This window comes from Phoca vitulina, unplaced genomic scaffold, assembly GCF_004348235.1.
Source record: "Phoca vitulina isolate PV1807 unplaced genomic scaffold, GSC_HSeal_1.0 scaffold66, whole genome shotgun sequence".
NCBI lineage: Eukaryota > Metazoa > Chordata > Mammalia > Carnivora > Phocidae > Phoca > Phoca vitulina.
This window is the reverse complement of record NW_022589769.1, coordinates 4,165,686-4,193,526: the sequence shown is the minus strand read 5'-3', so window position 1 is coordinate 4,193,526 and position 27,841 is coordinate 4,165,686. Positions and strand designations below refer to the sequence as shown.

The following is a 27,841-nucleotide window of genomic DNA, read 5'->3' as shown; positions in this document are numbered from 1 at the left end:
GGCTCCCCAGCGCCGCGCGCTCAGACCTCCTGGCTCTACTGGTGGCGCCGGCGGCGGTGAGTGCAGCGCGGGCGCGGGCGCGGGCGCTGGTGGGGGGCGCGGCGGCCCGCGCGGGAGCCGGTCTCGGCGGCGCGAGCACTGGCCCCGGGCTCGGGAGCAGTCGAAGCCGGGAGACCCGCGGCATCGCGCCGGTCGCGGCGGCGGGGACCCCGGCGGGCCCCGGGAGTCGAGGCGGGCTGGAGGGCGTAGGGGTCCCGCCGAGATGTGCCGCGCGGGGCCCGCCGGAGCCGGGGCACGGGATGGGTTCCGGCCCTGCTCCCGCGAGTGGGTCCATCGCCCGTTCTGGGGTAGTCCGAAAGAATTTCCGGACGCCGGTCCCAGAAATTCGGCTTCTAAGGGCCGCGCTGTTATCTGCGCTTTTCGCCCCGCCACCCTCAGCGGGTGCCTTTGTGGACACCGCGGGGCGGTGGGGGGGGAAGGCTAGGGAGCCCCCGAGAGGTGAAAATCCGGACAGAGCGCGAAGGGAGTCTTGGCCCTGGCTAGATCCCCTCTCCGCGAGTTAAGGTGGGCACCGGGTGAGTGCAGGGGTCGGCCCAGACCCGCCCACTGCCGGTGCCGCCTGGATGCGGGTGGCACCGGCTGGGGAACCTGTGGCAGAGGTGGACATCCCCCCTCCCCCGCCAAGCCTGGCAGGTGGCCTCCTCCCCTCTGTTCTCCAGGTCAGTATGCATCTGGGCAGTGGGGTGGGTGTTGTGTCCGCACCTCCTGGTCAAGGTCAGGGGTTGGGGAAATGGGCATATTCTGGAAGGGGCGGTACATTCCAGGGATCAGGCCAGTTGGACCTTCACTAGTTTTCTCGTCGCCTTTGTGCTTCTGATTCATGGGGCTGATGTCATTACCTGTTGGACTGACCTTTGGTGTTTGGGAAACCCAGTTTCTGGAAGCCACGGGCCTTCCCTTCTTAACCCCTCAGGTTAGACTCTCCCACCCGTCTTCCCAAGAGGGATAAATCCCTCCCTTTGGCCTGGTGGGCTGGTGCTGGTTCAGGGGCTGCCTGGAAGGCAGGTTGGCCCTGAGGTTCCCCTGGGGCCCTTGTAAGGAAGGACATGGTTTGCATTAGTGTATGCTTGACTGCCTCACTTACCTTCCTGACCCCACCCCCAGCCTTTTCAGGGTGGTTCTTTTAAAATGGGACTAACCTGGATGCCATTGTAAAGAGAGGAATGAGCTGGTGTCTGGGACTCCACCACCGTGTTTGGTTTTGTCACAGTTGGATCAGAATCCAGAGAGCAGGTGACTTGTTCTACCTGGCATGGAATAACATCTCCTGCTGCACTTGGCTTACCTCTAAGCCAGCCTTTGTCTGGGATCTGAATGTGCACCAGCCTCTCTAAGAAACATTAATTGTAGCTCTCCTATGCGGGAGGCCCATCTTCCCTCTTTACTGTTTTCCTCTTACTTTAAGGCATTGATAATAGATGCTCTTATTCACATTTGGAAAATATCCTTGTAATGTTTTTGTGGATGAAGTGACTGGGTGATCGATCTGAGATGGAGGATCAATTTCTGAGGTCTCTAAAATACTAGATAGTTTGGTGAGTATACCTCCCTTTGCTCCTTCAGTCCCTTTTATGGGCTGGCTGTGGGGAAACAAAGTGCTACCCTTGCCCTTTAAAGGACACAGAAGAAATGGCTCCAGGCCCTGAGGGGTTTATGCTGTGGGTCGAAAGTGGAAACACATGCAGGCAAAAAAGTCAGTGTTCTCTAATTTGTGGAAAGAGCTTGAGGGGAGTGGAAAGGAGGGAGGTGTGAGCGAGGAGCCAAGATAGCCACAGTGGGTTTAGTAGCAAAGCCGAGGCCTGAGTTTATGTGGCAGAAGGGGCATGTAGACATGGTGAGCAGCATTCCAAAGGAGCAGAAGGGTCTCGGCAAAGCTTCAGAGGAGGCACAGACAAGACAAGGGTTGGACCATAAAAGGGAAGCCGCGGGGAGGGAAGGAGCCAGAAGGCATTTCCAGCCTAAGTTAATTTTCAAGGAGATCAGCAGTATATATTCTTGCTGTTAACCACCCACGCTGATTGGAGGTGTGTATTAATACCACTCTAAGAATGGGCCGGTGCCCACCTGGGACTTAAAATTCTTCCACCAAAGATGAATCAACCCAGAGCTACAGTGATGGTGGAAGACAGGAGACTCATAAGAGGAAGTCCTAGAACCTTGGCATTACGTGTTGTCCTGTATTTCTTTTTGCTTTTACAGCAATGAAAACAGCCCAGTGGGAGAGGTGGTCCATCTCATCAGGCAAACAGACCTCCTTAACTCTGCCTTTCTCTAGTACAGACGTGTTTATGGTGTCTTTGTTGCCCAGTTGGCCTGCACTGGTCTGTTCTGAACTCAATTGGTGTTTTCTTAACATTAAAATTGTTACTTATGCTCAAAGTGGTGCTTTTCGTAGGTCCCCGCAATTTCTTCTTACTGTTTGAGCCTCTGTTGCTGTTCTGGGCTGCTGTGAACGCTTCCTTGGCTAATGTAGTTGTCCCTCGGGTGCAGATTATTTTAGTAGGACTGTGTGTAATTTCATAGGATTTAAGACACGGACAGAGGACTGCCTGGCTGGCTCAGTCAGTATAGCGTGCAACTCAGGATCTCAGGGTTGTGAGTTCAAGTCCCATGTTGGGTGGAGAGATTACTTAAAAATAAAATCTTAAAAAAAAAAAAAAACAGAAGAAAGGAAATATTGAGGGTGTTTGTGTGGTGGTTCTCTGCTCACCTGTAGTAGGTCGGAAGTTCATTCACCGGGATCCTAAAAGTCCGAGGCACTCCCTCCTTTATTACTTTCTTCTTTATAGGTGTTAACTTGAGAGAAAAGAATGGAGAATTTCAGCTACTTAGCTCATGGACCTTTAGAATTGACAGTGTTCCTGGAGTAAATTTAAGAGCTCAGCATTGCCTTGCCTTAACCTTGAGTCTGGGGAGGTTATTTGTAGGTGATGCATTGATGTTTTTTGAAAGTTATATAAAAAATAACACTATTGCAGAAAGCATGGAAGGTAAAGAAGATTGGGCATAATCTCAGCCTGTGAACCAAACAGCTAGCATCAGCTTTCCTTGTTTGTTCCGCAGCTTGATCTTTTATCATGGTGCCTGTTTATCCGAAGCTACAATCTGGGTACATACAATTTGTATCCTGATGCAGTCCTGTTAATGTTCTCATTGTGCCGCTTCATCAAAACCCATCATTCCTGTGGAAACTTGCGGATGTGGTTTCACCAGGAATCCAGAGGGAAGTCGCCCTCTCTGATTCCGGGGGAGCAGCCCACCTCCCCAGTGGAAGGATTTTCCATCCCGCAAATCACTGTAATTTGTACTTACGCCATCTTTGAACCTGGCTCTCAGACTGTGGTAACTTTATCTTTGATTTGTGGGACATGTCACCCTGTGGAAACAGACAGAATTCAGAAGATGGTATTTGAAAATAATTTCTCTGAAATATTTCCTATGAGCTCCGGTGTTTTTATTGAGGTATACCAAATTTGAATTTGTTTGAGGGCAGCTAGCCCAAGAGCTGTCGTAGTGTTTTCTCACTTCCTTTCCCGAAGAGGGCTGGAGATCCCATTTTCCACTTTTGTCTAAATTCTTCCTCCTTACTAATTTAGAGTTTAGAAAGCACCATTCGCCTGAGACATTTTCCGGAACCGTGGGCAAGTTAAATTCCATTATAACAAAAACAGCATTGCAGTATCTTTGTATTTTCAAGTTTGCTAGCTAGTGGCCCTTAGTTTAAGAATTTTGAGCAATATTCGATTTAATACATGTACAAGCTAGATAGTTCCTTAGAGTTTTTATAATCAGATTTCACTTATGTTCACATTATTGAAAGAGCATTTTTCTCCAGAGATCGCAAAAGACCAGATCTTTTTGGCCTTCCCAGCTGGTTCTCCACCTTGTGTACAAACAGGGCTGTTTTCTTAGGCGTCGGGGACCATTTGCAGGAATGCCCTTTGCAGCCCCCCCCCCACCTTTTTCTTTTTTTGCTGAAGGAATCCCTTTTCCCCTAGGGTCATTTCAGTGATGTGAATATTCCAATATTGGGAGCTGGTCTCTGGGTTGCTTCTCTGGGGCTGGAGGGTGGGGGCAGGGAGTAGAAGTGAATAATCTTCCTTTTCTCTCCTTGAAAGAACTGATTTTAAGAAGGAGGATTAAGTTGGTGGTGAAAAAGCTGCTTTATCTTCTCCCTGAAGGCCTTGCCCTTTTCTGTGTTGATCTGATGTATTTTTAGAAGAGTTTATCACCCACATGTGTTTAAAACCATTGTGAGAGTTTTGAAATCCATGTTTTAAGGGAGGGGTACAGATCCTAGGCCAGGCATCCTTGTGCATCCAGCTGGGAGGGGTTTTGGAGATTCCTTAAACCTCAAGGCCTGTACATTGCTTACGTTTGGGGATATCTTTTTCTTTCTTTTTTTCTCTTTAATCTCCCCAATTAGAAATAATTAGAAACCCTGGTCACAGAAACTGGCTTCACTTCATCTTTTGCATTTAACCAAAATACCCTTAAAAAAAATGCTTTCTTAAAAAACAACAACAACAACACCTTTAAAAAATTTTTTGTGTTTTAAAATTGAACTTGAATGTCTTTGGGTGAGACCTGCCTGCCCTCGTTCACCTTATAGTTTAGTTTTGAGTTTGCAGGAAAGTTGTAGCCAGCACAGGGAGTTTCTGTTGTTAACACTGTTGCGCGTCATCCCCACAGTACCCTCAAACCAAGGAACTGACATTGGTGCCTCGCCATTAACAAAACTCCAGATTCTATTTTGGAGTTCACCCGTTTTTCCCCTGACTTCCTTTTTCTTTTTCTTTTTCTTTTTTTTTTAAGATTTTATTTATTTATTTAATTGACAGAGAGAGAGACAGTGAGAGAGGTAACACAAGCAAGGGGAGTGGGAGAGGGAGAAGCAGGCCTCCCGCCGAGCAGGGAGCCCTATGCGGGGCTCGATCCCAGGATCCTGGGATCATGACCTGAGCCGAAGGCAGTTGCTCAACCAACTGAGCCACCCAGGCGCCCCTGACTCCCTTTGTCTGTACCAAGTTTCCATCCTGGGTACCACATGGCATTTTAACACCTTTTCCCAGCATCCTCTGGTCTCACAATGTCTCAGTCTTGTTTCCATGACTTCTTGAGGAGTACCGGTCAGAGATTTTGTAGAATTTCCCTCAGATTGGGTTTGTCTGGTGTTTTTCTCATGGGCAGGGGAAGAATTGGCATGGAGGTGAAATGCCTTTCTCATGACATCAGGGGGTACCTGATATCCACAAGACATTGCTAATAATCTGAACCTTCTTCATTAGGTTGAGGTGGTGGTTGCCAGGTTTGCCCATTGTCGAGTTCCTGTCTTTGTCTTTTTGTAGACTGTCCCTTAATAGCAAGATACTAAATCCAGCCCACCCCAGCAAAGGGGTGGAGAGACTAAGCTCCACCCCCTGGAGGGAGGGGTATTGACACACACCATTTGGAATTCTGTAAGGAAGATTTGTCTTCTGTATTTAAAAAATACGCACTTATAAAATGCTTGCACGATAGATATTGCCATCGTATATGGGGTATATGTGCTGTGTATGTTTGTAAAATCTCAGTTCTACAAGGATGTAGTGTGGGCATAGCTCTCCCAAAGCCCCGTGGGGACCCGGGAGAAGTGTAGAACCCAGCCCTTGCCCCGGGGAGGTGTAATGTGGTCCAGGTAGGGAGACAGAATCTAACTTGCAGACAGGATGCAATTAGGATGCACGAGGAAGGCGTATGTTGTAGAGGGCTGGATTGTGTAGGCTCGGCCAGGGGCATGGGGGCAGGCTTTAAGAGACCTCAGTAGGTAACATTTACCACCCCGTTCTCACCTGAAATCTTGCTAAAGGCGAGGCGGATGTTTCCCATAATTTTCAAAGACATGACAGTTATAATCCCCGCAGTCAACTGGAATATAGCCAGAATTGAGGAAATAAGCAAATAGAAGACTTCCAAGTAACACAGATATTTATCATCAAGGCAGACGCCCAAACGTGTTTACCTTACTCATAGAAGGCACCCAAGGAAACCAGGAGCTCTTACTTTGCATAGAGTTCTTACACAGTGGGTGCTGGTTTCCCATGCTGAGAGGCTTTGGCACAGTAAAGGCAGGGGTGGTTAGTTAACCAGCAGCCCCAGTCTGGACCTTCCGCGGTCTGGGATAGCACAGAACCACCAGATGCCGACCCAGGCGCCATCTTCTTATTTTTTGTAGACTTTAAGGAAGCAGAGAGAAATATGGGATTGATATTAGAAAATAGTTCGGATACTTTTTGGGGAGGGATGCTGCAGGAAGCTTCCAGTCAGAATAAAGCAGTAGCAGAAGTTATGAGGCTAGAGTTCAGACATGATGCGGGGAGAGGGACCCCCTTGGCTATGGACCATTGGGCCTCTGATGTGTGTTTACACTGATGGGAGTTGCTGCGAGGCTTCTGCCGGGGTTGGTTTCTCCTGGTGTTCTACGTTTTGAGGCTTATTTTTAGAATCTAACTCTCTGTCTTGGCAGGAGTTGAATATTTTAAGGGGGGTTTTCAAGTTGCTCTTGGGCTGCTGGTTAATTAAGCAGAACCCTTGTGTGGGGTCCCTCCCTGAAAGGTCCAGCCTGGCACGCACCTTGCCTGGGCCAGGGAGGCCCTTGGTGGTGGGAAGGCTCCTGTGATCCGACCCCACCCTCCTGGCCAACTGCCACCCGCCTCCCCATAGGACACAGGTGTGCCTGTTTCTGTGCATTCAGCCATGCTGTTCCCCCCACCCCTGACCTGCCCTTGCCTGTGTCCCCTCTAGACCCTCCACTTGCCTTAGAATCTAGACTCAGTTTCCCCTTTGGGTCTGTTCCCATATCTCCCCCATGTTGGTTGACTTTGCCTCCCCAGAGGGATTCCTTAAGGCCGGTGAGGGAGAGTCCATGTATCCCCAGTCCCATATAAACCACCAGCCTTCAGAACCCCCTGCATGAAAAATGGGTCATAGCACAAAATTCAAAGAGAAGAACTTTATTTTGGTAAATAGGATGCTGTTGGTACAAATTTGGGGATGATGTAGTGAGAATAATTGTTTACACATCTCACTAAACAGAAGTAATCAGAAGCTTTAATCACTCTGCAAACACTCAGGGAGGGGCTAAGGGCCAGGTGCTGAGCAGCAACGTGAGATGGTTCAAGGGACAAAGGGCTGTAATGATGTCATTTCACCCACAGGTGAAAGTACATGGGAGGCTGGGCTGGGGAGGGCAGATACAGGTTCATTTTTAATTTATGTCATTTAATTGTAAATATGTTATGATTAATAAATACTGAGTCATATAAATTTAATAAGCTGTATTTAATAAATCTATTTTATTGAATTTCTTCTTAATTTAATTTTTTATTGCTATGGCTCAGTATACAAAAGATCAGCAGAGTGTAAGTGAAGAGTGTCCTTCCCACTGCATCTCCCAGTCTGCCCCCTCCCCTGCTCGTAGACAGCCGCTGTTACCAGTTTCTTATATATCCTTTTGGAGACATTTTATGCATATTCTATAAGGTGATATATATATCCTTCTTTCTTATACCCAAATGATGGCCTGCTATGAACACTGTTGGGGCTTTTTTCATGCATTTTTTCAATGCATCTAAGAAATGCATTTCCACACATAAAACTCTTGCTTGTTCTGTTTTGATGGTTGTGTACTATTCCCTTGGCCTGGATGGGCCGTCACGGATCTGCCCCGTCCCCTGCCGATAGATAGATAGGCGATACCCTTGTGTGCTCATCATTTGTCACTTCACCCATGCATGGGATAGCGCGACTATAAATACCTAGAAGAGGAACTGCTGGGTCAATGGACCGATGCACGTTACATTTTGGAAGATGCTTTCATTGCATATTTACAGAAAAGTTGCAAAGTTAGCACAGAAGCTTTCCCATCCAGTTTCCCCCACTGTAAACGTCTAGGGTCATCAGGGTGTGTTTGTCATGACTACGAAACTGACATTGGTGTCCCGGACTCTTAACCAATTCCAGACTATTTGAACTCAGAGGAAGAACTTTTATTCTACTGGACTCTGTTCCAGGATCTAATCCAGGATGCTGCATTGTATTTAGTTATGTCCCATTCTCTTCTGGTCTGTGACAGTTTCTCAGACTTTCCTTATTTTCTGTGACCTTGGCAGTTTTGAGGAGTACTCTCCCAGTCCTCTGTAGAGAGTCTGGGTTTGTCTGATGTTACTCTCATGATGAGCCTGAGGTTGAGGGTTTGGGGGAGGAAGACCACAGAGCCGAAGTGCACTTTTCACCCCATCATATCAGCAGGTGCATGGTGTCCATGTGACTTCTCACTGATACTAAGCTTGACTCTGTCTCTGTGCCATTTTACCTGCCTTTCCTCGAGCGAGATGAGCGTCTTTTTGCTTGTGATGACCCAGGGTCAGCTTGAGTGTGCGGTTGAGGAGTGGGTGCAGACCCCTGGGTCCCTGGGAGCCTTTTTGGGGGAGGGCTGGTGGGGAAGGAGCACCCCCTGAAGGATACAGAGGTGCAGGGCTGGGCCAAATGAGAGGAAGACCCTCCAGCCTGGGGAGAGGAGAACAAGAAATAGAAAGTGGGCTTAGTGGGGTCATGGCTGAGGGAGGAATGAGGCCAGTGGGGGTGGGGGTAGTGAACCTGGGGATGAGGAAGAAAAGCAGGGAGCCAGAGGGGCTGAGCACCCAGGCTGAGGGAAGAGGGGTATTTCTTTTTACATTTTGGTAAGGAAGGATTTGAGCCATCATAGAGCTCTTAGGAGGGAGCCAGCTGAGAGGTGGGATTGGCAGGTGGGGGACACTATTGGGCCAGAGTCCCCGGGGAGATGGCGGGGCATGCCCAGCTGGCCACACTCAACACGGTTAAATGAAGTTTGAGCCAGAGAAGGGCTCCTTCTGGATTGAGGGCAGGTGGACGGGCCTGGGTATTTTGGATGGGAGGTTGAGGGAGTCGGGTCTGCAGGGGGCAGAGGCGTGGGGGCCCCACGTGGGAGGGAGGACAACCAATGACCACAAGCTCAGCGGCTCAAGTCACACAAGTCCATTATCTCCCGGGTCTGGAGGTCAGAAGTCCAAAATGGGTGTCCCTGGGTTAAAATCAAGGTGTCGCGTTCCTTCTGGAGGCTCTAGGGGAAAATCCATCTCCCGGCCTTTCCTGGCTTCCAGGGGCACCTGCGTTTCTTGGCTTGCAGCTCCTTGCTCCGGTTTCAAAGCCGGTAGGGGAGCACCTCCTCTTTTCTCAGGCCCTCCTGCCTCCCTCTTATGAGGAGCCTGTGGTGACATTGGGCCCACCAGGAACTCGGGACGGTCCCCTTATCTCTTAACTGAAGCAGAGCTGTTTAAGGCACCACGCTCACACACTCACACGTTCTGGGGATTAGGATGTGGACGACTCTAGGGGGCGCTATTTCAGGTGGGTCATGGCCCCAGAACCGGAGCACGGGGTGCAGTGGGGTCTGTGCTTGGATCTTGGCAGTGAAACCTCTGGGCCACTGTGGGCAAGCGATCCCCTCCCTGGTCCTTGTCTGCTTCCCTGCAGGTCATTAGCACGTGCCCAGGATTCTGAGCACATCCACTTGCCCCCTCTGAGGTATGGCTACTATTAGCCCATTTTCCAGATGAGGACACCAAGGCACAGAGAAGTCGAGCAACTCTCCCAAGTTCACACATCCTAGAAGTGGCAGAGTTGGGCCTTTGAACCAAGGGAGCTTATTAGTTCCAGAGTTTCTGTTCTTAAACAATTCGACCTGCCTCTAGATTCCATCATCTTAAAATACATTCCATCACCTTGACTTTTGAGCTCTTCCATTTCCCTCTCCGTGCCCTGCCTGTTCCCATCCTTCCGTGTCTTCTCTTGTCTCGTGATCATCAGTGGGTCTTCAGCAGGCCAGGCCGTAGTCTGAGCCATTCCTAGTGACCCCTGAGACATGGGTGGTGCCTACCCACTCTTGTAAATGACCGGGGCCTGCATGCAGGGGTTTCTGGAAACCCACCAGGCCCACCTGTACCGTCCCCGAGCTCGGTGGTGGCTGTGGCCTCTGATTCCCCATCAGCTCAGCTCCTGGTTGGATTCTGCAGTGAAGCCGGTCGTGTCTTCTACCATTGCCCAACGAGACCTCTCAGCATCAGGCATCATCTCTCTGTGCTTCTTTGCTTTGGGGGCTGCCTGTTGGTCATCTCATCAGAATGGGAGGGGTGCCCAGGGGGCTCAGCCGGTTAAGCGTCTGCCTTCAGCTCGGGTCGTGATCCCGGGGTCCTGGGATCGAGCCCCGCATCAGGCTCCCTGCGCAGCGGGGAGTATGCTTCTCCCTCTCCTTCTACCCCTCCCCCTGTTTGTGTGCTCTCTTGCTCTCTCTCTCACTCTCTCTCAAATAAATAAAATCTAAAAAAAAAAAAGGGATGGGAGTGGGCAGGAAAAATGACTGACGCCTTAAGTCCCTCATCTGCCAAGAGTACCCCTTCCGTCCCTGCCAATTATAAAGAGGCGCTGAGGATGGAGATGCCAGCACAGATGTGAACTGTGTCCCCCCCTTTTCTGTCCACACCTGGCAGCAGGAGATGCTGATGTTTCTGGCATCTTGGGGTACAGGATAGTTAGAGCCTCTGAGTTTTCTTGACACCATGAAAAAAGGACAGACTGCCATTTCTGGAGAATGGATGACACACCATCCATGTGGGTCAAGGGGCTCAAGAGCCACACCAAGGACCAGGTAACGAACGTGGAGGGGCAGGTGTTTCTGAGTCTGGGGTGACAGCAGCGAGGAGCCTGCTCATGAGTCCGCATTTTGAACAGATGCTCCTGTCGCAGGATGAACCCCTCACTCTCTTGGGTAACCCCAGCCAGAACCAGGAGCCCCTTCTGCAGAGCGGGGATACCAACAGCGTCAGAAACTTACATCGAGGAGTAGAGAGAGCCCATCTTGAGGTTCAGAGATTGTGGGTTTTTTTTTTTTTCTTTCTCATTCTGTCTTGTTCATGTTTGCACACCTAAACATTTCCCTTTCCCACCCACATCTTGACTCGATCTCCTGCCTTGACATCCCGGGGTACCCTGTTGAGAAATACCACTCTTCTCAGAAATCCTGGAGGAAATGAAGGATTTCAGACCCAATTAAGTGATTCTAGTTCTGGAGCGTGTTTGGTGACACTTGGGCCAAATACTCCCGTTACCTTGAGCTGAACCAGGAGACCATCTGTTCCTGAGGCTTGTCATTGTATAAACATCTTCCTGCAGAAACGTTCTCAGCTTCTAAATTGAGGTGTTAGGGGAAGACCCTCCCATTTACGTCTGCTTCCAGATCTTGATACCATCCAAGATGGGTCTGGTGTTCTACCCACATTTGTTGGAAGTGTCACGGTGACCAGCGTGTCCTGGGTTGCCTGGGGTGAGCCCCAAAATCCCATATCCAGGGAAGCCCCTCCATCCTGGTGGGTCACCCTGTAAAGTACCCATGGTGTTTTGAGCCTAGTTGTAGGTGCTAGGGATGTGGATTTTAATAAATTTCATTCGGGCCCACAGACTGATCCGGAAGCCAGACAAGTAAAGAAAAGTGCTCTGTGACAAGTTTGGTGGAGAAACACATCTTGGTCACAGCTAACACATACTCACTGCTTCTGTGCCCCTCATTGCTCTGGGTGCTTTTCACAAGGGGACTCATTGAATCCTCCCAAGAGCCCTAAGACACTACTAGTGTCTCCATTTTATGGGTGGGATAACCGAGGCACCAAAGTCATGCCATGAGGCATGCCATCTGACCAGAGGCAGTCTGGCTACAGACCCTGTGCCCTTGATCTCTGCACTGTGTAGAGAGGTTCAAGCGGGGATTAATTCTCCCCTGAGATCGCTTCTTGGGGGGGGTGATGCACAAGCGGGGATAGGACAGGTGAGAGGAATTTGCAGCCCGTTGGGAAGGAAGGACACCAAGGGCAGTGGAAAGAGCATGCCTGGGACGTGTCCGGGGACATCTAAGCCGGGCTGTGGACGCATCACAGACGTGCAGTGTAGTGGGTGGTGACGTGGGAGGTGGGGTAGGCGTAGGGGTTCATGGTGCCCTGGGAACCCCCTCCATCCCAGGCAACCCAGGATCTTCAGTCATTCTTGTCTTGGGGGCACTGGGCATGTCAGAAGGACCCCAGAGGTTTTGGGCTTAGGTAAATGGGGCTCCAGGATGGGCTGAACTAAGTCTAGTAGAGTTTGGAGGCTCAAATTGCCGGCCTTGGCTTGTGACACAGAGACTGGAGATTTCTAGCAAAGCCTTTATTTTCCCCCTTTGTGATTGAGGTGAAGCTCACATAGCATAAAACTCACCATTTCAGAGTATGCAGTTCAGTGGTGTGTAGCACGTCCCAGTGTTGTGCAAACACCACCTCAATCTAGTTCCAGAACATTTTCATCACCCCACTTAACCTGTACCACTTAACAGCCCCCCATTTCCTCTCCACACCCTCCCTCCAGCCCCTGGCCAGCACTGACTGCTGGCCTTCTGTGTCTGGATGCACCTGTTTCGGGCGTTTCAAGGAAATGGACTCATACCCTATGTGGTCTTCCCTCCCTGCAGCATCACGTTTTCGAGATTCGCCTGGAGATCTCTTGGGGCCAACTGTGCAGTGGTGGTAAGGCTGGTCTGCCAGCCGTCTCCAGACCTCCCAGAGGTGCAGACCCTTCCCCGGGAATTGAGGATTCCGGGCAGAGAGCGCTGCTGGGCTTGGCTCGGTAAACCCCGAAAGCACATCTGTGCGGGCACAGAACTGGAAAGATGATCCTCAGAGCAATGGGAAATGCCCAGAATAGCAGCCCCGACTTGGGTGTTCCAGGGAATTCTGAGACTGTTCAGGCTGAACGTTTTAGGAGCAGATCTGTTGCTGAAAGCGGGGCCTCTCTGGGATTGTTGCAGTGTCCCGAGGTCTCAGGCCCCGTTCATTAATATCAGCTCAGGATGTGAGGATTGCCGGGCCTGACAGTGTGACTTCTCTCCAGCATTTTGAGGACACTGCTTCTCTTTCAACAGAGCAATACTTAAAAGGCTGAGGCTGAGCTGCTCTGAGACTCCACTAGCAAGGGGCCTTTGCCTTTCCCACCCCAGGTGTTAAGAGCAGGTGGCGGAGACGCCCGGCACCATGAAGTCCCTTAAATATGCAGCTTCGCGCCCACGTTAGATCTCTGGGAGGTTCTGGGATCTTCCCCTTCTGTGTGTCTTTCCTCCAGAACGAGAAGGAAGAGCTTTGTGTGTGGATGTCTACCTTTGGTTGATACTAAGGTCCTGGCCCCCTGATCCTTATTAGAGAAGCAGATCGTTTTTTTAAAGATTCATTTATTTTGGCGGGGGGTGGCAGAGGGAGAGAGAGAATCCCAAGCAGACTCCCCGCTGAATGCAGGGCTCGATCGCAGGACCCAGAGATCATGACCTGAGCCGAACGAAACCAAGAGTTGGTTGCTTAACCCACTGAGCCATCCAGGCACCCCAAGAAACAGATTGTTTTAATTCACAAAGTCATCAGTGACAAAATTAGTTGGAATCCATAATAGGTATTTTTTCTCCCTGTCTTGAGTGTGTGCCATGAGAGTCTGCAGGACATGCATCTTTTTACACGTGTAAGAGAGGCAGAGAGAGAGAAAGGCGTTCCAGTGTGTTGCTCCCATATTTTCACGTTTCATTTAGGGGTAAGGTGTGCAAAACAAGGCTGTTGATTGTATCTGCATCTCCTGGCCTCGGAGGTGTTCGGTGAGGTCAAAAGCAGCCCGGGGTCCACCGGATGTGGGTGCAAACCCTAGCCATGCCTCCTCCATCTTTGTGACTTTGGACACGCAGCTTAACCTCTCTGGGCCCCAGTTTCTCCCTGTGTGAGTTGGGATAATGATAACAATAATCCGCTCAGCGGTGTGAGGACCACATGGGATGACACGCGTGAGGATGTGAATTACAGAGCCTGGTGCTGCAAAGTAAGAGCCCGTTATGGTTCATCTTAATGCAGCTGTGAACCTGGGGTGGGGGCGGGGAGTAGTTGACGGGGATAGGATTTTGCTCAGACCAGGACCTCTGGACTCAGATTCCCAAGTATGGTTTAAACAGCCTGGTTATCTGGTACCCTTAGCACCCTTCAGTTTCTTCCTATGTGAGAATCCAGCAGATTCGATGCAGATTCAAGACTCAGAGGAGTGACCCCAGCCAGTCCCATCCTGCTTGGCCCCATTCGGCAGAGGGGAGCGCTCCCCGGGCTGGTCACCTTCACCCTGCCCATCTCCCTTGGTTGTGGCTCATTAGGTTAAATCGTGAGAGAGCTGAGCATGGTTGGAAAAGAATATACAGATGTAAGGGACCTCAGACCTCAGTCAGTAAAAGGTTAAAATTTGTTCAGACAGTTGCATTTATGATGGCAAGCAAAGGGGAGACACATTTTGGGAATACTGAAGGAACAAATATCAGTGATTTAAGAAATTCATTGGCACCCAAATACCTCATTCCACACCTCTCTCCCCCATTCTCTCAGCGGGGACCCAGGGGAATGGAAGTCAGTTTGGGGGGAGGGGCGAGGTTTAAAAAAAAAAAGAAAGAAAGAAAGAAAAAACAAGTCTTAGATATTACAGTAGTGTGTGGCCTCCAAAACTCAACCCTATCCAACGAAATCTTATTTCTTAGTATTTCGTTTTCTCTTGTTAGGCAGAAATTAAATTATATTTAAATTAATTAATTAAATTTAAATATAATTTTATTTTTCTCCTTGGGGGCAAGGGTGGGGGGGTGGAGGCAGCTATAATGAAAACAAGACAGAAATCCTGTTCTGTACCCAGGTTTGACGAGTGAAGCTACTCCCGGGATTCAGTCCCGTAAGCCCAGGATTAAATATCCTTACACCCCTCACTGCCCATTTAAGAGAGAATCTCTCGAACCATGAGAGACTATGGACTCTGAAAAACAAACTGAGGATTCTAGAGGGGAAGGGGTGGGGGAATGGGTTAGCCTGGTGATGGGTATTAAAGAGGGCACGTTCTGCATGGAGTACTGGGTGTTACACGCAAACAATGAATCATGGAACACTACATCAAAAACTAATGATGTCATGTGTGGTGATTAACATAACATAATAATAATAATAAAAAAAGTGGATTAAAGAAAAAATGTGGAAAAAAAAGAGAGAGAGAATCTCTCACTGAGGAAATTGTGGAGACTTGGAACAAAGGGAGTTTTCAGCTAGGGGCCCCAAAATTCCAAGTGGCACATTGACAGGTGAGAAAGTGGGGGCCAGGATCCTGCGGCTGGTCGTAGGCCAATTTCCAGGTCCGCCTCCAGCCCTTCTTGTATTAGAAATGCTTCTCTGTGCATTAGGCATGCCTCCTTTCCCGTGGCCTGTGGTCACCCTGGGCTTCATGACCTGGGGCCTCAGCGCAGCATGGAAACGCAGGGCCCCCAGTTCCCTAAGTCTTCATAGATTCAGGATGGTAGCTGCAGGGTGTTGGGCTGAGCACGGTCTCCGGGGTGTAGGGCCTGTGGGGCTGCCCTGGTCACATTTTCTGATTTGAACGGTGAGTTTGGAATGCCTCCCTGTGGATTTGGAAGTCATGGCAGAGCCATTCTGAGGTGGGGAACACGGAGCTCCCCAACCCTGATGAGCATTTCCTTCATCTCTGTGGGGATGCGCGGGGGAAGGTGGATGGAGAATCGCCTTTAACGAGTTCTTTTAAACGGGCAGTCAAGAAAAACTACTCTCGGGGGCCTAATAACAAAGTTAAACAAGTGGGGAGGGAGGAAGGAGACCCCCTCGTTGGCTCCTTTATTCCTCCGCTGGAGGCTCCCTGTAACTATGACAACCTGGCTGTCCCAGCCAACCGCCCAGGGCCACAGAAGGGGCGCTCGAGGCCGCGCTTTTCGGTGGCAAAACTATGGCTTTGCTCTTCTGCTGAACTGCAAGATGCTTTCCTCTTTGTCCCAGGAAAAGGAGCACAGGTATTAGATGGAATTGTGCTCGCACCTCAGCACATCGGTGGCCTGATCTGGAGGGACAAGGGTTCTCTGGGGACAGTGGACTGTGTGTGTGTGTATCTGTAGGTGCATCTATCTGTGTGTGTGTGTGTGCGCACGCGCATATTTGTGCGAGTGGGGGTGGGAGGGAGGGGGGCTCTTTGCCCCCCTTGAAGAGTTCTGCCTTGGGGGGCAAGGACCAGGAGGTGGCGGCAGGTAGAGCAGACCCTCCCGGAGGGGGCGGCGCGGTGGGTGGCTAGCTGGGCCCCCTGCCCCCCTGGGGAAGCCCAGTTGAAATGGTTGCGGGGGGAGTGTGGGGAGAAGAAGAAAGAGCAGGAGGAATGAGCGAAGTGGCATTTCCTGGCCTGGGGCCTGGGGAAGGGAGGCTGTGGAATTTATTTAGAAAAGCCTTCAAACCAGCTGCCTACGGGTTTTGTTTTGTTTTCACTCCCCTAGCCCGCCGCTCTTGTTCCTTTTCAGCATCCTAAGCGTTGTTTACGAGGCTGTTTGGGACAAAATCAATGTTCCCGAGAGGCAGGGTCCTCAAGTTCAGAAACTAGGCTGCGGCCACGAGACCAGGATGCTCGTGTGCTAAGCAGGCCGGCCTTGATTTCCAGAAGCGCAGGCCTTTCCTTCCTTGAGAGGAAAGGAGCCCCCCCGCCCCCCCAGCACCTCATGTCCGCTCTGGACAACAGACTCAGCTGCCTTGGGTCACTTTTGGAGGAGGGAGCAGTGGTTCTGAAGGGGAGGGATTCGGCTTCCGAGTTGAGTCATTGTTTCCCAGCGGTTTGACCCAGGCTTTTTTTTTCTGCACAATTTGGGGCACTCCAAGGTCTCCTTTCCCCTCCCAGAGCTGTCCACTAGCCACCACAGCACACCGTACTATTTTAGGCCCTCTGTCCGCCCCGGTGTTTTCGGCCCTTGCGGTTTTCTGCTGTGAGTCAGTTTTCATAATAAATTGTGTAGGCAGCTGGGGGTCTGCCTTTCCTGAAACAGGAAGGGACAGCGAGTCCTTGACGTTCGGAGAGGTCGTGAATTCCTCCAGCGCACCGAGGGAGGCGGCCGGCCCCCACCTGGAGTCTGGTGGGGCCAGAAGCGGCAGCTGGGGGCAGGGGTGGGGGGGGCGGTGTTCCTGGGGAAGGAACATCAGCCAGCTTCGGGGGGGTGAGCCTGGTGAAGAAGTGTCCTGGGGCTGCCTCCCTTCTTCCTTCTGCTTTTCCGTTCCCGTCTGTCAGAGGAAACTGACAACATTGTATAACCACTTTGCACAATCGTTTTCTCATTTTTATACCCGGGACCCGTTTGCACAAAGATGCCCTGCGATCTCGTCAGCTCCCCTTCTGCCTTCCTCCTGATTAACTGTCCCCGCAGACTTGGATGTGGCCGCCACCCACCATCCCCCCCCTCCACAGCCAGGGCCCTTCCAAGGTTTGCCTCTTGCTCCAACAGACCTGCTTCATCTATGCTTTCTAGGGTTGGACCTTTCCTCTTCTCTATAACCTTCCATGACTCCCCGTGTTCCATTGTTCTGCCGTCCTGTAGAAGCAGGAAAGTGTGAGCCACGTGGGTAGTTTAAACATTTCTTAGTAGCCATGTTTTTAAAAAATACAAAAACGGGTGAAAGGAATTGCAACAATGCGTTTTACTTAACTTCACTTATCTAAAATGTTATCATTGCCAGTATAAAAAAATTACGAATGAAATATTTCACGTGAATGTTTTACAATTTCTCAAAATCCAGGGTGTATTTTATGTTGACGTCATATCCCAAATTGGATGCTAGTATTTTGTCAGAAACGTTTGATCTAGATTCAGAGCCCATGACGTTTGCTGTTGGAAAAGTAGATTCATATAGCCAAGGTGCCCCTCGGAAAGGTGGGAAAACTTAAGTTTCTGTAAGCTTATAGAATTTTCCAGTAATTGCATGGTGTATTAGATTTGTTTAATTTTTTTTTTAAGAGAGGGAGAGAGTATGCGAGTGGGACCAAGGGGCAGAGAGAGAGGGAGAGAATCTTAAGCAGACTCCGTGCTGAGTGCAGAGCCCAACGTCGGGTGGGATCTCACGACCCTGAGACCATGACCTGAGCCGAAATCGAGAGTCGGACGCTTAACCAACTGAGCCACCCAGGCGCCCCTGGATTTTAAATTTTAAATCATGTAACCTTGAAATACAATGTAAAAATTCAATTCCTGGGTCCCAGAGGCCACACTGAATGCCAGTGGCTGAGTGTTGGGGGGGGGGTGCTGGGCAACCATATCGGACAGCCCAGATGGAGAACATTTCCATTCTTCCACAAGGTTCCAGCGGGCAGACTTACACAGTAAATCCCAAATACCTCCATAGGGCTTTCAGATTTCCTACAGCCCGGCCCCAACCTGTCTAGCTTTATTTATTGACTCTCTTTGACATGTGTCCACTTTCCCATGCTTCTCTTTCCCCTCCGAAATCCCCTGTCCTCTCTTCCCCCAGAGAAATCTCTTTCCGTCTCTGCTTAAAGACAGAGAGCTTCCTCGAAGGAGTCTCCCCTTCTCCCCGCGGCAGAATTAATTGCTGCCTCCGCTTCTCATGGGTTCCCAAAGACGAGGCAGAGTGTGGGGGGGGAAGAGGCGGCAGGACCGTGGCACGCCGCCCTGGGAGCTCATTTCCCCATTTCTCCTGAGGCAGGTTTGAATGGATCTTCTAAGGCTGCAGTAGCCCTGCCCCTTTAGAAAAACACGGTGACACAAGGGCCGCACTGTGTCTTCCAGCCGCCCCGGGGCTGGGGCTGCTGTGCACAGGGCTGCAACAGGAACACACCCTGGGTACCGGCCACGTAATTCTAGGCGGGCATCAGCTCTACCCCCACCGGGGGGGGGGGTTGGAGCGGGAATGGGGGGGGACCCTTTCTTTGCCCTCACAAAAGGAAATATATGCCTGGCTCCGATACTCCTTTCTCGAAATGGGAGCCAGCGTGTGTGTGTGTGTGTGTGTGTGTGTGTGTGTGTTTTTAAAGATTTTATTTATTTGACAGAGAGAGATACAGCGAGAGAGGGAACACAAGCAGGGGGAGTGGGAGAGGGAGAAGCAGGCTTCCTGCTGAGCAGGGAGCCCGATGTGGGGCTCGATCCCAGGACCCTGGGATCATGACCTGAGCTGAAGGTAGATGCTTAACAACTGAGCCACCCAGGCGCCCCATGTTTACTTTTTAAAACTATAACATACAAATAGAAAAGTGCACACATTGTAATTGTCCCACTTGGATGTTCACGTAGTGTGCACACCATGTGACCGCCCCCAGGTGAAGAAAAAGCACAGGAGCGGCCCCTTAGAAGACCCCCGCACCCCTCCCTTCCAGCCTCCACTCCCCACCCCTCCAGGAACAACCGCTTCCCTGACTTCTGGCCCGTGACTCATTCTGCCTGCTTCTGGATGTAAATGGCATCACACCGTGTGTCCGTCTCTGCCTTCCTAGTCTGTGGTTGAGTTTGAATGCCTTTGTCTTTTCCGGCACCTAAAATGCTTTTATTTTTTTTATTTTTTAAAGATTTTATTTATTTATTTGACAGAGACACAGCGAGAGAGGGAACACAAGCAGGGGGAGTGGGAGAGGGAGAAGCAGGCTTCCCGCTGAGCAGGGAGCCCGATGTGGGGCTCAATCCCAGGACCCTGGGACCATGACCTGAGCCGAAGGCAGACGCTTAACGACTGAGCCACCCAGGCGCCCCTAAAATGCTTTTAGTAAAAACCACAGTGGTTAAAAAGAAGCAGACAATGCTCCATGTGAAAGGCAGGCCATTGTTACTTGGTCCTTTTCAAGTGTGAAGAAGAAAAGCTTCTGCTCTAAGTGGGGTGATGTGTGCCCATGGCATTTTTCTAGGTTTTGATGATTTGGGGTTGTAAGTATTTACCTTTTAGCTTCATTTAGGGAATCCCTTGTTAGGGTGATCATTCTTGGGTCTGGGAGGGACATTAGCTCCCTTTCTGGCTTTTGACAAGGCTGGACACAAGCCTTGTCTTCATGTTTTCTGTTTGTCCGGTAGAAATTGGAAGATTCGGGTGGAAAAGGGAGAGGGAGAGGGGGGTGTCACTCGCATTTCTGATCCCGTGTCTTCTGGTTTTGCTTTAGGTAAAATGTCTGTTCCAGGATCTTACCAGGCGGCCGCCGGGCCTTCCTCGGTGCCCACCGCACCCCCATCCTATGACGAGACAGTGGCCGTCAACAGTTACTTCCCCATGCCTCCTGCCCTCGTGCCGGGGCCGACCACAGGGCTGGTGACCGGCCCGGACGGCAAGGGCATGAATCCGCCTGCCTACTACACGCAGCCCATGCCCGGCCCCAACCCCAATGCAAGTACGTGCCACCCCCTGCACCCCCCTTACCTCTCCTTGGCCCTCCACCCTGGCCTTGGGGACCCTGCGAGAATCAGGGGAGCCACGGAAGCGCGTCTGCTTAAGGGTCTAAGCCAAGTGCCGGTCAGTCCGGCTAGACCCCTCGTCCTGGAACGTGTCCCATCTAGTCTTCTGGGTTCCACACCTCGGGGGCTCACATCTTTTCCCTAACAAAGCAGTTTATGAGCTCTCCCAGGTCGGCCGCAAAGCGACCCTTTGTGCTAACCACAGGCCCACCAACAATCCCAGAGAAACTGGGCAATGGGAGTGGGCTTTTAAGGGGCCCCACCCTTCCTGCTGAGGCCAGGGCTGCAGTGGGAGTGGGGGGAGAAGAAGCAGCCAGGAGTTAGGAGCTGGTGAGCAGACACTGGCCCAGCCCACGCCTGCGTGGCTTCCCTGCCTTCCAGCAACTTCTTTGTGGCCTTGCCCCCTGGGACTTCCTGCCACCCAGGTGTGCCCAGGTGTGTAGCTGATTCAGCATCCCCAGCAGCCAAGGAGGGAGGAATCGCCAGCTCAGAGAGTAGGCCCGTGAGTCAGACTGCCTGGGTTCGCCTGACCGCCTGGTGCCTCAGTTTCCCCACCTATAAAATAGGGTTCATCAAGTGCCTCCATCAGTGGGTTGTTCAGATGAAATAAAGTTCTATGAGTAATCCTTTGATAAAAGTGAGCTATTGTCGTCGTGTTCAAGTAACTTTGACCCCTTCAGGTAGAAGAGAACAAGGTGACTTCAGACTGATCATGCTCTGATCAATAATTTATTGCACCAAAAAAAAAAAAAAAGACTTTAATACAGTTTACATGTGAGTGGTCAAGTATGCTTAAATACTGCTTTTCTGGAAGGAGAGTCTTTCTAGGAGTATTAAGTTCTGTTGGCTTGGACAACAATGAATTTCCCCTAACACATAGATTATAGAAATGGCATTCCAGCACCACAGAAAGGAACAGAAGGAAGTCACTTTGACAGAAATACGAGCTCAAACAACTTTGCCAAAACCCAAAAACATTCTGAATGCTAAGGACTTCATGATTTATATCACTCCAGGCTCTCCTCTGGTGGCTGTGAACGCCTGTACGAGTTTTTCTTACCGTTTTCTCTTTTTAGCACGATTTTATGTACTCATTTCATGTGTCAGCTCAATTCCCAGACTCCTTGCAAAGCCTGGGCCAGCGTCCCCGGGCTCAGTAAATACCAGCCTTACCACTGGGTGTTGGACTTAGTCAAGAGCCCCATGTGAAATGAACGAACTGTGTAATCAAGGGCTCGCCATGACCTGGAGTGTGAGCTGCTTTACTATCCTTATCTTATGGAATCCTGGCAACAACCCTATTACTTCCATTTTTAAAAATAAAAGCGTTACGGAGATATAATTCCCGTCCCCTGGAGTTTAGTCTTTCAAGGTGTCTGATTCGGTGCGGTCAGTATAGTTACAGAGCGCAAGCATCAGCACTCATTCCAGACTCTTTCCACCACCCCAGAAAGAAACCCCATCCCCCCTGCCCCTGGCAACCACTAATCTATGGATGAAGATAATTGAGGCTAAAACCCCGTCATATCGCCATTTCTGGAGTTACCATCTGCAGACCACCTTCGTGGAACCACACAGGTTGCTGAAAGAGCCTTCTGGGGACCTTGCCCCGGACCTGCTGACTCCTCCTGTCCTGGCTGGGGGGGCGGGGGGGCCGGGGGGGAAGGAACCTGCATCAGCAGTAAACTCCCCACCCGATTCCGTGGTCAGTGGGTTCGAAAGCCTGGTCGTGCTGAGCCAAATCCCAGCTCCAGGAACTTCTCCCCATCTCACATGGGGGGGAGGTCGGGGCGTGGAGAGCCCCCCAAATGATAATGCTGGAAATCTGCCACTGTTTTGGTAAAATACACGTCCCGTCAAATTGATCACCAGAAGTGTCTCTCGGGGTACAGTTGAGTGGCATTAACAAGCACATTCACATTGTTGTGCAATCATCACCACCATCCCTTTCTAGAACCTTTTTTTTTTTACTTTTTTATTGTTATGTTAACCACCATATATTACATCACCAGTTTTTGATTGTAGTGTTCCATGATTCATTGTTTGCGTATAACACCCAGTGCTCCGTGCAGAACATGCCCTCTTTAATACCCATCACCGGGCTAACCCATCCTCCCAACCCCCTCCCCTTTCTAGAACTTTTTAAATCTTGTAATCACGGAAATTCTATACATGCCAAACAGCAGCTCCCCGTTACCCCCCTGCCTCTCTCCCAGCCCCTGGTGCCACCGTCTCTTCTCTGTCTGTGAATTGGATGATCCGGGTGCCTCATATACGTGAAATCCTGCTGTGTGTGTCCTGTGGCTGGCTTACGTCCCTCAGTGTCATGTCCCGAAGGTTCGGCCGTGTTGTAACGTGGGGCAGAATGTCCTTTTGAGGCCGAGCGAGACGCCACTGTCTGGCCAGCCCCCATCATGCTTATCCGTTTGCTCACCCATGGACACTTGGGTGGCTCCCCCTCTTTGGCTCTCGTGAACGGTGGGTGGGCCAGTCCCCCGTGGAGACCGGCCCCCCCCCCGGTTGTCTGACGGATGCTTTCCCCATTCACCGATCGCCCCTACCTGTTCCCGCAGTTGCTGTGCAGACCGTGTATGTGCAGCGGCCTGTCTCCTTTTTCGACCGTCCGGTCCAGATGTGCTGTCCTTCCTGCAACAAGGTGATCGTGACTCAGCTGTCCTATAACGCCGGCGCCCTCACCTGGCTCTCCTGCGGGAGCCTGTGCCTGCTGGGGTAAGTCCGGGGCCCACTCGGCTCCCAGGCTCCTCCTCGTTCCTCTCTTGCAGGATTTCTCCACCGCAGCACATCTATCTGTGCCACTCAGACCACTCCCTGCGTGTAGGGCAAGCACAGCAGCCCCGGCATCAGTCTTAGTTAAAAATCAACATTCTGAGGAATGTCTTTTTCTTTCTTTCTTTTTCTTGAAGAATTTCACGACCTAAATAATAATGTTTGCCCGACTGTGAGAGAAGCTTTGAACAACTTGCACATTAAAATACTTCACAGTCATCTCTTCAACACTTCTTATCCTTTTAGGACCCCGAGTATTTTTCCCATGGTCTACACAGGGAAAGTGTGTCTTTATGTCTGCCCCAAGGGTATTATACTGAAAGAGATCATAGTTTTTGTTCTGGGAGAAATTTGAGGAAGCACAGTTTATTTATTTATTTTTTTTCCCCAAACAGATAAAGGCAATCGCCTTATTCCTGGCTCTGTTTTCTCCCTCGAAGGAAACAGTGTCTGTGCATTTCTCTTTTAGGAGCCCTGGCCTCTTGTACAACTGGCTTGTTCCTGTTTGTGGCTTAGCCTAAGAAAGAATGATATTTCTCTTCTTTATTTCGAAGGGAGGCGCAAAGCCCCAAAGAGCTTAGCTTCCTTGAGGACACATGTTCAGTGGGGGTAGAAAGGAGAGCAGACAGGTTTCTTGGCACTGGATTCCCTGTCCTGCCCACGGGACTGCAGTGAAGGCTGACCTCTTCAGTCCCTGGACCAAAAATGTGAAATAAAAGCTCATCGTCCTTGGACATTTTATTAAAAAGCATTTTTTTTTTTTTTTTAATCTTGGAAACCAGGGAAAGACAGGATGAGAACTCTTGAATGTCAGCCTCTGCTGATCTAGCTCTCAAATCGAGGCAGCTTTTCTATCCCTCCCTCCTTTTCTTCCCTTCACGTGGCGTTGTGGGTTCAAGTCCTACCTCTCACTGCTGTGTGACTGTGGGCAAGTGACTTCACCTCTCTGTGCTCCAGTTCCCTCCTCTGAAAACTGGAGGTAGTAATGCCCCCGCCCAGGGGGGTTGTTGAGGACAAAATAAGTGAATATGTGTGTCCCACAGCTCGTAGCTCGGAGCTCTGTTTGTATTCGTAAGCGTGCGGTAAGGTTTAGTGCTAATGCACTGAGGCGCCCTTACTTGAATTTGGGTAAACTTAGGCAGTAGGAGGAAGTTTTTTGCATGAGGTTGTTTCCTCATCAGGCTGTATCCTGTTTCTCCTTTATGTAAATCATTGTCTTCCTGTAACTTGTTTTTTTGTTTTTTTTTTTTAACTGAATCATAATTGACATGCAATAGTATATCAGTTTCAGACCTACAAGATAGTGATTCGATATTTTTATACATTATAAAATCACCATGATAGGTCTTGTTAACCATCTGTCGCCCTGTCAAGTTATGACAGTGTTACGGATTATATTCCCCATGCTTGCGTTATAAAATGTTGATTTTTAACTAAATTTGGACCAACATTTGTTGTAAGGCTGTGGGGGTGTTTTCTGATACCGTCTAGCTCTCCAACAGCAGCTGGGTGTCTGGTGATTCCATTCAGTTCTGACACTACTTGGAGTTAGTGCAGAGCCCACGGCTTAAGGACCCAGTGCCCTAGACTGCCCCCCAGTAGAGATGCGAGTCGCAAGCCTCGGGCCACCCGGATTTCTGACAACCAGCTATAAATTGAGGGTCCTACCATCCCTTCTTCCAGTTTGCTAATTTGCTAGAGCAGCTCACAGAACTCAGGAAAGCACTTTATTTACATTTACCAGTTTATTATGAAGGACACACATGAGCAACAGCTTGATGAAGAGGGACAGAGGATGAGGTCAAGAAGGGTTCCCAGTGCAAGAGCTTGTGTCCCTGTGGACCTGGGGTGTTACCGCTCTCTTGGCACGAGGATGCGGTTACCAATCCTGAAGCGCTCCAAATATAGTTGTTCAAGTGTTTTTATAACCTGACCCCAGCGCCTGTCCCCTCCCTGAGGTCTGTGGCTGGGGCTGAAACTTCTAACCTTGGAACCACAAACCAAGGATCTTTTTGGTGACCAGCCCTATCCTAAGGCAGGGACCCTGCCCTGGTCGCCTTATTAGCATAAAATCAGGTGTGATTGAAAGGGGCTTGTTTTGAATAACGGAAGGCACTCACTCCGGTCACTCAGGAAATTCCCAGACTTTTGGAGCTAATTGCCAGGAACTGGGGACAGAGACCAGATCTATTTCTTATTCTACCACAGGCTGTCTGAAACTCCTACCTGGGTGCACGGATAATGGATTATGTAGATTAAGAGATGTTATTTGGGGAATTTTGTTTGGTGGTTACCGTAAGAAGCGCCCTCTCCATATGGAAGAATAATCAGTCTAGACACCGGGGTTAGCAAACTACAACCCTGGGGCCAAATCCAGCCCATTTTAGTTCTATGGGAACATACCACACTGTTTACAGATTATCTATGGCGGTTTTGGCAGAACAAGGTCCATGTAGCCTAAAATATGTACCATCTGGCCCTTGACACAAGAAGGTCACTGACCCCAATCTAAGACTGAAAGATGCTGGCATGCCCCAAGAGTTGAAAATACCCCCAGGACGGTCTGTCTTGAGAGAACAGGCTCGGCGTGGGTTGCTGTATTTGTTGCCGTGACAGATAACCACAAACGTGGCGGCTTCAAACAATACAAATCTATTCTCTCACAATTTTGGAAGCCGCAACACAAGTCCACAGTCAAGGTGCTGTGCTCCCTCGGGTGGAGACTCTAGGGTCCTTGGCTCGTGGCTGCAAGACTTCAGTCTCTGCCTGCATCATCACGTGGCCTTTATCCCTCCCTGTCTTTCTGTGTATCCCCTCCTCTTCTTGTAAGGACATCAGTCTTTGAGTTGAGGGAGCCCCCCTGGATCTTCCAGGACGATCCCATCTTGAGATCATTCATGACACCTGCAAAGACCCTGGTCCTAAGGACGGTCAGAACCAGAGTTCCTGTGGGCTTAGGACGGCCGCCTATGGTGGCCGCCATCCACAACTGTGACAGAGGGTGACACGCTCTGTGTCTGTTTTTGTCCTCCAGGTGCATAGCAGGTTGCTGCTTCATCCCCTTCTGTGTGGACGCCCTGCAGGACGTGGACCACTACTGTCCCAACTGCAAAGCTCTCCTGGGCACCTACAAGCGCTTGTAGGGCTCGGCCCGACCTGCAGGGCGCCGCATGCTGCCGGAAGCGCTCTCCGCCTCTCACCCCGTCCTGCCCCTGGTGTGTGTGTGTGGGGGTGGTCCCACCTCGGTAGCCGCATCTCTCCAGGGGCTTCACCTTCGTGTCTTCTTTTGGGGGAAAAAAATATCGCAAAAGTAACACACCTCCTCCAGAACCCCAGAGATTGCTGCTTGGAGTTGTGCACAGGACATGCAAAGACATTCACCTCGAGTGCTGGTTCCCGCCTACCGTGTCGCCAAGTCATCCCCACCTAACTGACTGTTGCCCCATCGGAATATCTTCTGGCGATTGGCCATCGGCTGGCTTCACTTCTTGCCTCCGTGGGCCTTTCTGGGGGGAGGTCTCAAGCTGAGAAGCCACAGGTTGCCTTATTTTTCGAGACTGTTCTGGCCCAAATACGGCCGACCCCGCCTTTAGTGCCTGCGTCCGTCCACCTGTTCCCATTTCTGGTGACAAAAATCTTTGCCTCATCGGCGAAGGGCTTGGCTCTCAGAGCCTGTCACTGTGGGCTTTTCATTAGCACACAAATTCACTTTACTTTATACATTCCTTTTTTAAGTGCCAGGGGGAGCTCTTCCCACCCACGAGGTCCTACATGTGAGCTGGAGATGCAGGGCTGGCTCTTACCGGGGACCTGCCCCCCGCCCCGCAACCCCATTCTCGGCACCAGATCCTCAGCCCCTTCCGGGGAAGGGCTTTTTTTCTTCTAGAGGAATTGTTTGTCTTAACAACCGTTTTTTCTGACCTCCTTTTCGTCTTAATTTTGAAAGGAGGGATTTATAGAACCATTTTTCTTAACCATATGATTGCTACCACTTCCTATTGATCAATGCATTCTTTTTTTTTTGGTCCTTAACAGAAAAAGCAATGGATAATTTTATCCTTTTATCCACTGCCTCTACTTGGGTTTAGTGCGGTTCTTAAAAACATCTGTAATGGGACTCTTCAAGGGGGACCTCTTTGGGAAACCCAGTGGTGTGTTTAGAGAGACAGAGGAACGCACAGGGTGAGCACATCTGCGTATCATGGTGCTGGAGAGCTTGGGGACCTGACGCTTCAAAGGAATCTAAATTCTGATTTTATTTTTCAGAAATAGAATTTGTTGTAGGACATCAGAAGACATGATTTCTAGGACTCAATCAACAAGCCAGAGTTCTCGGTTAGCTGCTGCGTCATCTCCAAAATCAAGATAAAGCTGGGCTCGACTTCCTCGAGAGTCCCCGTTTTGATAATAAATAGGCACAGGGAATGCATGTGAATAATAATATGTAGAAATCCAGCCTAGATCTGGAACGAAAATCTGTATATTGGCCGAAAATTATAGTTGTAACCAGTGATCCAGCTTATTCATTCGATGTTTTGAAAGTTCCAGTAATTATTTTTGCAACAAATACGGATACTACATAGTACTTTGGTGTTATCTGCTTTTGAAAAAATAAAGTCTTTGGTTCACTCAGTGAACTATTTATCA

At 50.1% G+C, this 27,841-nt stretch overlaps 1 protein-coding gene across 1 annotated transcript; it reads left to right on the top strand.

Moving 5' to 3' along the window:
* On the top strand, nucleotides 1-27,841 carry LITAF (lipopolysaccharide induced TNF factor). The gene is made up of 4 exons (XM_032392198.1): nucleotides 1-56; nucleotides 20,119-20,343; nucleotides 22,981-23,137; nucleotides 26,229-27,841. The coding sequence occupies exons 2-4, from the start codon at nucleotides 20,124-20,126 to the stop codon at nucleotides 26,335-26,337; spliced, it is 486 nt and encodes a 161-aa protein (XP_032248089.1). The 5' UTR covers nucleotides 1-56; nucleotides 20,119-20,123; the 3' UTR covers nucleotides 26,338-27,841.

Excerpts from the sequence above, each read along its gene's own strand:
- LITAF (XM_032392198.1), top strand. The coding sequence starts at position 20,124 with ATGTCTGTTCCAGGATCTTACCAGGCGGCCGCCGGGCCTTCCTCGGTG. Across the intron at positions 20,344-22,980 it reads CGGCCCCAACCCCAATGCAA|TTGCTGTGCAGACCGTGTAT; the intron begins GTACGTGCCACC and ends CTGTTCCCGCAG. Across the intron at positions 23,138-26,228 it reads GGGAGCCTGTGCCTGCTGGG|GTGCATAGCAGGTTGCTGCT; the intron begins GTAAGTCCGGGG and ends TTTGTCCTCCAG.